The sequence below is a fragment of the Erinaceus europaeus genome, chromosome 9 (assembly GCF_950295315.1).
Source record: "Erinaceus europaeus chromosome 9, mEriEur2.1, whole genome shotgun sequence".
Classification (NCBI taxonomy): Eukaryota; Metazoa; Chordata; class Mammalia; order Eulipotyphla; family Erinaceidae; genus Erinaceus; species Erinaceus europaeus.
Window position 1 is genome coordinate 50,639,331 of NC_080170.1, and position 14,550 is coordinate 50,653,880.

Sequence of the window (14,550 nt, forward strand, 5' to 3'; positions counted from 1 at the left end):
GGGTGGGTCTCGTGCGTAGGTTCTTTCATTGTCTGACCCCTCTTTCTTCCATCAAGGGACACTTGTCTCTCATTTGATTAATTGGGTTTGGGGAATATATATATATATATATATATATATATATATATATATATATATATATAGTTTTTTTTAAAGGTCCTGTTGGTTTAAAAACAACAAATCTGCTAGTGAAATGGGAACAGAAAAGAATACAGAAAAACGAGGCCCATAATACCTCTGGAAAAGTATAAGTTAACTTTGAGCTAGAAGAGTCAACTTCTATAAGTAATTTTGAGAGAAAGAGAAAAGCAGTTAAGAACTATAGAATTATTTTTTCTTCCTCCTCCTTCTACTCCCCACCTCAGTCCTCCTTTTTTATTGTGATAAATATGACTTCTTTTTTACTTATATAATTTTTATTTATAAAATGGAAATATTGACAAAACCCTATGGTCTTGGATAATAAGGATACATTTCCACATAATTTCCACCACCAGAACTCCGTTTCCCATTCCCTCCCTTGATAGCTTCCTATTCTTTATTGCTTTGGGAGTATGGACCCAGGATCATTATGGGGATGCAAAAGGTGAAAGGTCTGGCTTCTGTAATTGCCTACCCACTGAACATGGGCATTGGCAGTTCGATCCATTCACGCAGCCTGTTTCTATCTTTCCCTAGTGGGGTTGTCTGCTGAGGGAAGTCAGGTTGGCATCATGTTAGCATCTGGAACCTGGTGGCTGAAAAAAAGATATAATTTTTTTAAATAGAGACAGAGACAGAGAAGGCAATGAAGCAGAGAAAGAGACTACAGCACTAAAACTTCCTTCAATGTAGTAGCGGCCAGGCTAGAACCTGGGTAGCACACATAATAAATCCTAGCCAAGTGAGTTATTTCACCTGCCTGGCAGAACAGTTTCTAATGAAGGAAGTAGACTGGACCAAGACACATTCTGGTTGGATGTGTGCAGTGCATTAACTTGTGGGATGTCACTTTTTTTTGGCCCTAGCCTTGTCCCAGGAACCTAGACTACTGTCCCCAGTATCCTTGCCTACACTCTTTTATCTCATTTGTTTGTAACCATTGTAAAAAACACTCTAAATTTTTTTTATTTCTTAGAAAATGTGGCTTACTTTAATAGTAGAATTGACTGAATATTCCATGTTCCAAATGGGCATCCTCCACATGCATTTTTTATTGCTGATTTAATATTGATTTACAAAATTATAAGATAACAGGGGTACAACTCCTCACTGTTCTCACCACCAGAGTTCTGGATCCCCAGTCCCTCCATTGGAAGCTACAGCAGTTCTCTTAAGGTTGCAGATATGGTTTAACTATTATTTCTACAACTATCTATATTTGTATATATTTCCCCCCTTTTTTTCTACTGTCTCCTCTTCTTTTCCTTTCTAAGTCACACATACACTTATTACTACATCCAAATGTCCCTCTCTTTTTTTCTCTTCCCTCTCCAGGAAGATGGAGTTGATGTTCAGAACCCTCTGGTCATCTTCCATCTATCAATTCTCCCCCACTGTGAGTTCAGAACTACAGTGATGTAGAGGTTACATAGACTTCTACGCTGAATATGGGCTCCAGATCAAATTGATGGGGTTTACAGTCAATAATATTAATACACTTTTCCCATATTTGGGAGCTACTCTCTTCCCTGATCCAGCTTTCTAGCCCTTTTTCCAGCCATGACATCATCTCCCCAGACAATAACTTGGGCCCACCTGCATATCAGATGTCAGGCTCAGAAAAAAAAACTAATAAAGTCATGGGCCCTTTGGAATATACCTAAAATAGACCTACTAGCTATTTCCAAAACAGATACCCCAAATATTCATCTACAATATGCCAGCCTTTAGGTTCATGATTAGTCAACAGTTTATATGGCTTTATATGTTAACTCTTCTTTAGCCACCAGGTTCCAGATGCTACCGTGATGCCAACGGGACTTCCCTGGAGAGATAACCCCACCAATGTGTCCTCGAGCTCCGCCTCCCCAGAACCCCGCCCGAGTAGGGGAAGATTGAGAAAGGCTAGGAGTATGGGTCAACCTGTCAACACCCATATTCAGTGGGGAAGCAATTACAGAAGGCAGACCTTCCACCTTCTGCACCCCATAATGATCCTGGGTCCATACTCCCAAAGGGTTAGAGACTAGGAAAGCTATCAGGGAAGGGGATGGAATACGGAGTTCTGGTGGTAGGAATTGTACCCCTTTTATCCTATGGTTTTGTCAGTGTTTCCATTTTATAAATAAGCGAATTAATTAAAATAAATAAATTATTTTGGAAGTGCATAAGGTAGGAGTTCTGGCATCTCTAATTGCTTCTCCACTGGGCAAGGGCAGTGGCATGTGTACCCATACCCCCAGCCTGCTTCTGTCTTTCCCTAGTGGGGTTGGGCTCTGGAGAGGTGAGGTTCCAGGACTCATTGGTGAGATTGTCTGCCCAGGGAAGTCAGGATGGAATCATGGTAGTATCTGCAACTTGGTGGCTGAAAGGCAGCAAAATAGAAAGCAGGAAAAAATGATTAATGAACAGAAAACAAAAGTAGGAACAGAACAGATGAGAATAGAGATCTGAGGCTGGAAAGAAGCTAGAAAGTCTATTTTGGATATGTTCCTAGAACTCACTACTGGTAGTTTTTACTTGAGTTTGATAGCTAATATGAAGTTAGACAAAATATTGTCTGAAAATATGGTGTCAGAATAGAGGAAAAGGCTAGAAAGTTGGATTAGGATAGAGAATAGCTCCCAATCTTGGGGGAAAAAAAACCCTACAAATAAAATTAATTGTTTACTGCATTCATCTGACCCAGGGCCCACATATATTGATATTTAGCATAGAGGCCTGTGTAACCTCTGAGTCCCTATTGGTCTGACCTCACAGTTCATGACCACAGCTGGGAACATTGTGGGCTGCACTCATTTCAGGACCAGTCTTCCTCTAGTGGCAGGGCAGGATAACCCAGCCTCCCTTCGGAGACTGGGGCAGTCCCTAACGTTACTCCATATGCATTTTTACTGTGGAGTCCATTCACAAAGTGAAGATATCTTATAGAAAGTAGAACTCAAAATGAATTGCATGAGTTTAAAAAAAAAAAAGGAAGAGTTTAGGGATAGAGTAACAGACAACTAGAAACTTGAGAGCATTTTTTTCCCCATAGAAGGTAGGATTTGAACTGGGCACTGAATATCAGTATCACTGTTGAGCCAGTGAAACAGCTCATTTGGATCATGTGCTACTTTGCTATGTGTACAGACCCCACTGCACTGAAATAAGCTTCAGTGTTGGACTTGGAAGACAACATAATAGTTATTCAAAAAGGCTTTTTTGCCTGAGGCTCTGAGGTCCCAGATTCAGTCCCATAAGCCAGAGCTGAGCAGTGCTCTTGTCTCATACTCACTCTGTTTCTTTCTCTCTGTACCTAACTCTCTTTCTAAAATAAATTGTTTATATGTATATATATATTATTATTTTTGTTTTTTAAAGAGGTTTTAATGTTGTGGTCTTTCATCCCCCTCCTCTCCTTCTCAGTCCCTATCTGGAAAAATAAATAAACACTGATATGCTAGGGATAAGTTGAAAGAGTATCTTTAGTTGGTTGAAGACAGTCAGCAAAGCTACCAGTTGTGGAAATGGAGATATCTTAATCAGCAAAGATGTCTGTAGTGGAAATGGAGACTTCTTAGGTAAAGGTGACCTTGACTAAGATCGAGCCAATTTGTGTTTTCTGATGTCGTGTGAAGGGGGGTGGGGTGTCATTGATTTTTCTCTTGTAAATAATGGAGAGCCATGAGAGTTTTAAAGGACTGTAATGAATCTAACAGAATAGTTTTAGAAAATTGCCCTCCTTACTGGTTCTGAATAAATGAGAAGGCAAGGAGGCTGAGCGAGGCCATATGTTACCACATGCTGTGAGAGATCAGGACCTAAAGGAAAGAGGGATGAGGGTGTCTGTTAAGACAGGGTTTCTCTGACAAGTGTTCCAAGCATCACACTGCATAGTCTTGCTGTAGTAAAGGTGGGGAGGGCAGCCACATCATTTGAAATGATGACAGGTCTCAGATTGAGTACTGGGAGCATGAAAAACACACTATAGGGAGTCAGGCTGTAGTGCAGCGGGTTAAGCGCAGGTGGTGCAAAGCACAATGACCGGCATAAGAATCCCGGTTTGAGCCCTGGCTCCCCACCTGCAGGGGAGTCGCTTCACAGGTGGTGAAGCAGGTCTGCAGGTGTCTCTCTTTCTCTCTCCCTCTCTGTCTTCCCCTCCTCTCTCCATTTCTCTCTGTCCTATCCAATAACAATAACAACAGTAATAACTACAACAATAAAAAAAACACACAAAAAAAAACACACTATGGCAGAAGTGCGGTGGGGTGGGGTGGGACAGCAGTGATAGATTAGATGAAGAGAAGCAAAGTATTGGTAAGTTCATGGACCTCAGCACTGTCAATAGAACTTAATATGAGCAACCAAATTCAAAACAGTAAAAGGAGGCAGATGACATTTTGCTCAAGAGTGTTTTATTTACCTTAGTATACTCAAAATATTGCCATTTCATTATATCAGCAATATGAAAAGTTTTAATGAGATTATTCCCCTTTTCTGATGCTGACTTCTTGAAATTGGATTGTGTTTATTGATTAGAGCACATTCTAGTTAAACTGTCCACTCTGAAGTCCTTAGTAGTCATCTGAGGTGGGGAGGGGGGGGGCTATGGAAGCCATATTAGACAGTTTAAGGAAACTAACAGAGATCATGTCACAAATGAAAGTTAAGTTGGTGCTAAGACTCAGCCTTTTGGAAATTATAGTTCTATATACCCTCTTACTTCTTATACTTATTTTAGTTATCCCATATACAAGATGTTCTTTTAACAGGACATCATTCTCTCTCCTATTAGAAATATCCATGTCATTTTAATGCCTAGTATTACTGTTTCTCTTAATTCTCCATTTGACTTATAGTGTAATTAAACAAGTCAGTCTGCATCTTCTTTTTTCTTTTTCCTGTGCCAGTCTTCAAAGTATTGATTTTGAAGCAATTTAACAATAATATGTTCTCAGAGGCCTTTGGTCAACTACATTTAGTAGTTTGGAAAGGAAACTATTTCTCATGGTTCCCTTGTCTACATCTGTGTGTTTCTCTAGTGTTTAATATCTGACATAAACTTGCTGGATTTTCAGTCTTCACTGTATGCTGAAGAATGCAATACAAAAAGGGAGACTACTCCTACAGAAAACATGCCAAGGACATAACGTTCCATCTTTACAATGAAATGCAGATTTCCCATGAAAAGGCAAATCCATCATTTCAAAAGGTTGAATAGAATGGTGCACTAACACAAACCCAGCTGCTTAAATTAGGGCATTGAAAAAATATCCAGTTTTTTTTAAAATGTGCCTTAATGGTTATTATAAAAAGACTTTCATGCCTGAGGCTCCAAAGTCCCAGGTTCAGTCCTTTTCACCACCATAAAAAACTGGAGTTGAGCAGTGTACTGGTAAAAAAAAAATAAAATAAAAATAAATCCTAAAAAAAGCAAAATCCCTTGGAACTCAAGTATTTTCATTTGTGTATTGGATAGCTTTTCATTTACTCTGTAGTCTCACCTTGTATAATTCTGTCCTAAGATGTCTGACAAGAGCTTCAAACAAGTTAGACTCTAGGGGCTGGGCGGTGGCTCACCTGGCTGAGCGCACATGTTACAAGTCAGACTCAGCTGTATACTTTATCAGCTTATACTATGCATTTGACTATTTAAAATATCCTTATGTTTGGGAGCTGGGCAGTGGTGCAGTGGGTTAAGCGCACATGGCGGAAAGTGCATGATCTGGCATCAGGATCCTGGTGTTCAAGCCCCTGGCTCCCCACCTGCAGGGGTTTCTCTTCACAGGTGGTGAAAGCAGGTCTGCAGGTGTCTATCTTTCTCTCCTGTGTCTATCTTTGTCTCCCCCCTCCTCGATTTCTCTCTGTCCTATCTAACAACAATGACAGCAATAACAACAATGATGATAAACAACAAGGGCAACAAAAGGGAAAAATTTTTAAATAAAAAAAAAAGAATAAAAAAAAAAAGAAAAAGTATCCTTATGTTTAAAGCTAGGGAGTTTGCTCAGTGGTAGAGCACAGGTAGAGCACAGGACTTGCACGTATGAGGTCCTGAGTTCTATTCCAGATACCACATGTGCCAGAGTGGTACTCTGGTTTTTTTTCTCTCATGAAATAAATAAATGTTAAATTTAAATAATTCCTGTGTTAGCTAGTACATGATTAATTTTTGTGAGAAAAAAATCTTGGAATAGTCATAGACTATTTTGCTTTTCCATTATCTTTTAGGCTTTTCCTGCTCCAATTTACTTTCTTTTATATTTTTTACATTTGTTTTCCTTGAAGGTACTATCTGTCAGGACAGCCATTTTGTTGTCTGACCAGCTCCCCTTACTTAGTCTCTTTAGTTCTCTCTTATCCTTTGCAGTTCTAACTGCTCTGCCGAACCCTCTATTGGCCACTGCTTTAGGAGCAAGGAGTCACAAAGCCAGTGATATTCCCTGCAGTCAGTCTCTGGGGCCTGCTTCCAACAGACCCCAGGGCAGAAGGCAGACTTAGAGCTCAGAAGAATTCACCTCTACTCTGATGCCTGCCACAAATTCTCAAGGTAGTGCTGTAGAGCTTCAGGAGCAAAAAGGCTTATGTCAGACAGATCTGGATGGAACAGGCACTAATAATTGCTTATTAAAGTTCCAGCTAAGTCTCCATGTGCTTCTCCTCTGGAGTCCAATCCTGCTTTTTCTCATCTGGGACTTTGCAGAGGGCTCCTGTTGAATAAGGTCTGTGGCAAAATGCCTTGGTAATGAAGACTAAGGAGTTTTTTTAAGCTGAGTGTTTGACTCATGTTATACTGGTTGTTAGGTATTTATACAGAGGATAATTTCACCCCTGGGGCAATCCCTAAAAGTATTTCTAGTAGTACTTTGGTGTCCAGTATGCTTTACTAATGTCAGTTTAGCCTCTTTGCAGACTGCCCTTCTTCAATATTCTACTTCCTTCCTAAGGAATTGCTCATTTTAAGACAGAATGTGTTCTAACTAGGATCAATCCACCTATAGTGAGTTCTTTTGTTTTCTCAAAGAGCTCAACTACTTTACAAAGTAATTCTTTCCTGGACCTTCATTTTAATCTAGCCCCAAATGAGCAAAGTGTTTTTTGTGCTTTATCGTAGTTTACAGAGGGTATTTTATCCAAGGGTCCTTGTGCTTCCAGTCTTCTGCCAGCACTGGCTATCTAAACTGCTTAGGCTGCAAATAAAATATGAAATGAAATCCATCTGGCATTTCTCATTGAATTAGGACCAGAACATTTTTGCTAAATATTAACAGATGGCTAAATTCTTAATATCAAACTAACGTTTAAAACATCTAAGGGGACCCACATGAGGAAGAAAGGATAAAGGACCATGTGTTTTCTCCATGGCCAAGCCTTCCTTCCTGTACACTTTCCCTCCCCACTTCTTCCCAGTCCACGTGTCAGGAATCCTTGGGGTCTGCTCTTTTACACTCACTTTTATTCCTTGGTACCTGGTGTCAAAAATGTGTGTGCTAGACCAAAATACCATAATTAAATGTTCACCAGCTTAGGTGATATGTTGTCATTGACATGCTTCAAGATCTTCTAATAAAATCAACTTTTTCTCTCTCTAGGAAAAAGAGAAGAAATATATGCTTCCTTTGGACAACCTGAAAGTTCGGGATGTAGAAAAGAGTTTTATGTCTAGCAAGCACATCTTTGCACTCTTTAACACAGAACAGAGGTAAGAAAATGAAGCAGCTTTTGACTTTCGATGTTTTCCCCTTGCATTTCTTCAGCTAAATCTACAGATTAAATTTGCGGTAGTTTCTTTGATCCCATCTGGAAAATTTTAATTATTTGGTTTTCCTGTATTCCATATCTTTTGCTCCCACCATGAGTGATGGATCCAAAAGATTAAGACATTGACTAAGGAAATCTTCAGAGATTCATTAGTATATCCCCGATTTTCCAGCAGGCACTAACACCATGAGCCTTACATTCTTAACTACATTGTGTTACTTTTAAGCTTTCTTTGCCCTAAGTTTATTATTTGCATACTTATAAATTACTCAGTCATGAATTTTAATAGTATCTGTTTAGTATGAGTAGATACCACTTAAGATCTTCTCATATACATTATGACTAAATTCTTGCATCAGTGAATAGAATTATTCAGTCAGCATGAATACAGAGTATTTTACAATTTTTCAAAAGTACTGTCCATGTATATTCATTGCTTTTTGTAACAGTTGCTCATGAGGCTAACATGTAAAGCAGCGTGGTTACCATTTTATAAATTAGAAAATGCAACTTAGAGAAGATAACTGACTCTCTTAAGATCACAGTATCAACACATGGAAAGTTTAAATATGAATCAGGACTTCTGCATCTAAGCCTTTCTTTCCTTCTCCCTTTTACTTTCCCTCCCTTCCTCCCTCTCTCCTTCAGTCCTTCCTTCCCTCCCCCACTTTCTTTTCCCTGCCTCCCACCCAACTTGAAAACATGGAGTACAGTGTTATTCACTGAAGCTGATATAAAGTTAAACAAATGGAAAGACAACTGAGGACATCATAAAGAAATATAAAGGACTTCCACTAGGAAAGGATGATAAAAGAATTTTTTTTTCCCAAATGGAAATATTATAGGAAACAGTAATTTCTATGAGTAAGTCAGTAAGAGACTGAGTCACTAAGTGGCAAGTCTAATTTTAACCCATCTTCTTCAGGTCTTTTATCCTTGTTTAGCAATGAATGAAGTCCCTTGATTGGGTTCAGTGACTATCCCTGGGTCAATCACCATTGAGTCAAAAAAATAGCACCAGAAGGCTTCTTCTTATGATTCCAATAGGTTGCTCAGAGTGATTCATTATTCAAAAATACTTAGAAAAACCACAACAGTAAGGCATTTCAAGAGTCAAGGAGGAAGAAAAGTAAATACAATTTTCCTACCGAATACCAAAGTGGGATTTCTTTAAAGACTTAGTATTACTTGAGAGTAGCTTGAAGAGAAAAATCCTTCTGAGAATGACCAAGCTTTCCTGGAGAGAGCAGGAGTGTTCTCTGGTACTATATTCTGTCCTGTCTCTGTCTTCCTCAGAGTGCTGAAACCACCAGCATGTCCCAACAGAATCTCTAGAGGTGTGCTTGGCCTTTGTACCTGGGCACAGAATGAGGAGTGTGACTTCCATATAGGAAGTCATATTTGCTCCTTAGTTATCCTAGGAATCTCACATTTTAAAAAGATGTGGTTCTGGGTTGGGTAAATAGCATAGTGGTTATGCAAAATACTTTCATTCCTGAGGCTCTGGACTCACAGGTTCAATCCCAATACCACCATAAACCAGATCTGCGCAGACAGTAAATAGGTAGATCAATTTTTCAAATGAAATTCAACAGTAGATTCTCAGTAGATTAAAAGACACCAAAATAAGAGAGCCCCAGTCTTCTAAAAGCCTTCTAAAAGCCTTCTATTCTGGTTACTAGACTTCTCAAAGGATATCAGACTCTTCAGTCACTTTTCAAAGCCTTCTACGAATATAAGGGTATCCCATAACACACACAATAACCATTGTCTTTCCCTTTGGGGATCCTTTTTTAAAGAAAAAGATACCAGAGCACCAGTCACCTCTAGTATATAGTAGTGCCAGGATTGAGTCTGTGTATCTGGGCTATCAGTCATGCAAGTTCTGTCTCCTTAGCCCTGGAATCTCTTATTATTTTTACAGGGACTTGGCCTTTTAAGACAATGTCAAATATAATCAGACATACTGGTCTAGTTTCTAAATTTAAGAAAATTAGTTCAGAATTTTATAATGAAATATTCTTTGGTAGATACCTGTGATCAAGTAAAGAAGATGGATTGTGTCCTTTGATTTGTTGATGTTGCCGCCATTTTCATGGCAAAGTTCTATTGGCTTCATAGGTGGATGTGGAAATAAGTTATTGGTTTTTTTTGGGAAACTTAGGGCTTGACTTTAATTGATTTGTAGAACTTGTAAAATTATCTGACCCTTGTAGATAGTTTTGATAAGTAGACTTTAAACTAGTGTTTTAATGTATTCAATTATTACCAAATTTGTATTTAATTATTACCAAATTTGTATTTCATTATTACCAAATTCGTTCAGTTTTTTTTTTTTTTTTTTTTTTTTTGGTCAGGAGTCAGTTTGGCCAAATTACCTATTTTAGCAAGTGGTTCTCACTCTGAACGTCTTAAACAAATTTTAGTGTCAAATACATACATACATATGTTTCTTTGATTTGTATTATTTATTTTGTCATCACCAGGGATTCAACACAGTAGGCCAATTTTTTCAGACAGAAAGATAGAGACAAAGACAGAAGGAAAAGGCTACCACAGGGCCAAAATTTCCTCCAATGCAGTGGAGGCCAAGTTTAAATCTGGGCTGTATACATGGCAAAGCAAGTGTACTATCCAGGTGATCTATCTTTCTGACCAAGTATTAAGTATGTCTTAAAATTCTCTCTATTCCAGTCTCTGCTATATCTAAAAGTCTATCGCTTTTCACTTTATTTATTAATTTTTGATAGAGACAAAAATTGAAAGGGAAGGGGAACAGAGAGGAAGTAAGAGAGACAACTGTAGCACTGCTCCAGCACTCATGAAGTTCCCCCCCTACTAGTGGGGGCCAGGGGTCCAAACCCAGGTCCTTGTGCATTGTAACATGTATGCTTTATGAGGAACACTACCATGGAGTCCCCTCCTTTTATTTTTAGTTTCTGCAGCCTTCTTTCTTCATTCTCACTCTTGCCAGAATTCTGTCTAATTTCAAAGAACTAGGTTTTAGCATTTCATCTTCTATTCTGTATATTCTACTTCATTTGAATACTAAAGGTGCAGCTATTTTATCTTATAACTCGGAAGCTATCATTGCTCTAACTCTGCTTTGTAAAGTCAGCTGTCGTTCTAGTGACTGCTTCTTTTGATAGGTCATCTGTATTTTCTCATTGCTTAGTTTTAAAACTTTTCTTTTACCATAAGCCAAAGAAGGTTCTCTCTCACACTCTTTCTCTCTCTCTTCATTGCCTTTATAAGATTTGTCTGCGATTAATTTAAGACTTTTTCTAAATGCATCCATAACTTTTTTTTTCTCCAATCCTGTCTTTCACTGCAATCCTTTGGATCACTTGATATAGCCATCCTGCACAATTGTGTGAGTTACTAAACTCTGTGGCTTAGGACTAAGTGTTCCTGTGTGAACTTTGAGGTTGCTACCTATGTTGTTATAAAATGTAAGTGTAAGAGTCTGAAGGGAACTCTGGGACTGGAGAGATCATCTTGTGTGTTTTTATTGCTTCTATGCTTAAGGCTCCTCTAATAGTTAACTTCCTTATTCCATGTACCAAAAGCAGTTAATGACAAAGTCAGAGCTGGAACTCAGATCTCATGTCTCTTGACCGAGGGCTTTCTCTGATACCATAGTTGTGATATTAACTATGGAATGAAAATTACACCTATAAGTGTAAATTGGAATTGTCCCTAAAATAGCAGCAATGAAGAGGTTTGTGACTACATGTCTAAGTATTTATTTCAGTTTACTATTAGGTCTCACTTATTTCCAGGGACTCTTGTGGTCTCATTTAAAAGTGCAATATGGCTGACTGGCACTCTCGCTCCAGGTCTTGAGCCTGCCTCTGAGCCATAGCAATGTGTAGCACTGTTTTATGACTAAGTTGCTATGTCAACTTTCCATTCTAAAATCAAAAACACTTAACTCTGTGCTCCCAGTCACCAGGTGTGTGGGAATTGAGACATTTAACATCCTCCTTTCATGTCCTGGAACTAATATGATCTTTATGAGTCTGGTGACCAGAATTTTAAGCCACTCTTAACAGTGCTCAAAGGCTACTATTCTTCTAAATGGAAGGGATTACCACTAGTTACAGTGATTTCAAGCACGATAGGGCTGTAGTTCTCACAGCTAGACTTGATAAAGCTACAGATACTCCAGGAAAGAAGGAGCCTTTCCAAATGAGCACCCCAGGTCTCCAGGGAGACTGATGTGTGGTGACAGATCATGTTCCTCTTTGTGGTGTCACCGAATCAGTGCAGAAACTAAGTTAAATGACTCCTCCAGCTCTTTGTAGCAGGGCACCAAAGACTTCAGTGCTCCCCCAGACTTTGGTTGCATTTGCTTTTGTTAGAGATGCCACGTTTTCCCTGGCAGGAGCACATTTGGATAATGGTCTCTCTGTGCTGAGCTTGGCTTACCTCAGCATCCCAGGCTCGCAAGATCATGCTAAGGCCCATTTGGTGCATGGTATGCCTGCTCTGTAGCCAGCAGAGACCTGTATCCTCCAGTGGGATAGGGCAGCCACCTGGTAATCTCTGAGCACCCCTGGGGACTGTCCAGCTCTGTTTTCTTTAAAAATAAGGCATTCTTTTTTGGCCTCTGCTTTGTAGCTGCCACTCAGGACCTGGTTTTATCAGCATCACCAAGTTTTCTTTCTTTTTTTTTTTTTATCACCAAGTTTCTGATTCACCTCCTCCCCCATTCCCTTCAGAAAGTGATGTTAAGACGTTTAGAGACTCCATGCAGGCCCCTGCACATTGCCAGCACTTAATAAATGTCAAGCAGTGCTGAGCTCTAGCGAGCACACAAATACTCTGTAGGTCTGCTGAAAAGAATGGCTCTTTATTCTCATTGTTGGGCGGTCTATTTTCCACTTGTTAGCTGGAAGGGAACTGGAGTCAGGTTTTCCGTTTATATACCTATACAGCTAGGTTTCTATAGTAAGATGTGCTTGGGGTTTAAGTTGCTCAGGAAAGTGCTTCATTAAGCAAATATGCCTGGCATAAGTTGTGTTCCATGCCCTGTTGAAAAGGTCAGGTCTCCCTTGGACCTGGTGGTGTCAGATCTTTATTAAAAGGGAAGCAATTACTTGTCCCTAAATAGGGGCTCACATTTGTTGTAAATCCAATAGAGTAAAATCATGCAGTGTTCTGTTCTCGGAAATCAAGTGCTGGGTCCAGAATACCATGCATGCACTGAAGCTTGTGTATGGAACACAAACTAGATCCCTAGAGATGGTGTTTTTTTTTTTTTTTTTTTTTTTTTGCCTCCAGGGTTATTGCTAGGACTCAGTGCCCACTCTGCGAATCCACTGCTCCTAGAGGCTATTCCCCCACCATTTTTGTTGCCCTTATTACTTTTGTTTCTATTATTATTGTTGTTATTAATGCTGTTGTTGTTGGATATGGCAGAGAGAAATGGAGAAAGGAAGGGAAGACAGAGAGAGGGAGAGAAAGAAACCTGCAAACCTGCTTCACCGCCTGTGAAGCTACTTCCCTGCAGGTGGGGAGCCGGGGGCTCAAACTGGGATTCTTGTGCTTTGCGCCACCTGCACTTAACCCGCTGCGCTACCGCCCGACTCCAGGGAAGTTATTTTATTTTACTCCATGGTGGTCAAAAGAATGCTTAAAGCATTTCTTCTTATTCCATAGAATATTAAGTAAGAAATGTTTGTCCTTTAAATCTTCTCATTCAAGACAATTTTTCTTTGATAGATGCGAATTCATCTTCCAATCCCCAGCAAGTTATGAGCTGAATAATCACCCTGTGCTCTCTCATGGAGAATGGCAGGCCATCTCTCCACACAGAAACTATATCAGATCTGTGGAGGGGAAGCAAGCTCAAGACTGAAAACTCTAGCCTGCTCAGTTGACTTGCCCAATGCATGAGACTCTTTCTGTAACTTAAGACATGACATAGAGGTTTAGCTTTCCCTGCATATTACTCTCAGTGTCAAAAATATTTCTTCTAGGTATGACACCTTGTATTATGTGATGCAGTGACCAAAGGGACACAAAAATAACAAGTTTTAGACAGGAGAAAGTGGGGTTGTTCTAAGAAATGCTGAAACCCTATGTTTTAGTAATTGAATGTGATAAGTGAACACTTTAATATAGTTTACACCTCTGTCTACTTTTAACACAGTGGCAAATTAATTTTAAAAATTTAATCATGTCGTTGATCTCTGTCTCCACTGCTCTGCTCTTTTTCACAAGGGAGAGATTGTGTGGGCCTTCTTCATTGCTTTATGTATTCCCAGTGTCTAACACAGTGCCTGGTATGCTGGATGGATATTACACTTCCCCTCTGTCCTGTGGAGAGGTCATAAATAATGCCAACTCCTGATATAAAACATGCTGTATCTACATTTTAGAAGTCTAGAGCCTTAGATTAGAATGGGCTGAAAATGGATTTATAGATGAAGAAAGACTCCTAGAGGAAATAGCTTTTGCACAAAACCAAATCTCTTATTTAAAAGTAAAAACCTTAGAATTTTTACTTATATACAGCTGTATACATGGGTTTTGTTAGATTTAAAAATTCCATGGCATAGTTCTTTAAGGGGGGGGAACACTGTAACAGACATGACACTGTAAATTGTCTCAACATTGTTCTTGTTGTCTTCTATTATTCAGAAATGTTTTGTTGCTCTC

The 14,550-nt window shown here is 39.3% G+C and overlaps 1 protein-coding gene across 6 annotated transcripts in view; it reads left to right on the forward strand.

The window, feature by feature from the left end:
• The window catches only part of DNM3 (dynamin 3), a 392,696-nt gene that overhangs the window by 249,436 nt on the left and 128,710 nt on the right, over positions 1-14,550 (forward strand). For all 6 annotated transcript variants that reach the window (XR_009551586.1, XM_060197877.1, XM_060197878.1 and 3 more), the window contains one exon: positions 7,716-7,825. Coding sequence is in view for 5 of the 6 variants with exons in the window: in XM_060197877.1 (XP_060053860.1) it covers positions 7,716-7,825 (110 nt within the window). In the remaining variant the exon portion in view is untranslated. The remainder of the gene's footprint in view (positions 1-7,715; positions 7,826-14,550) is intronic.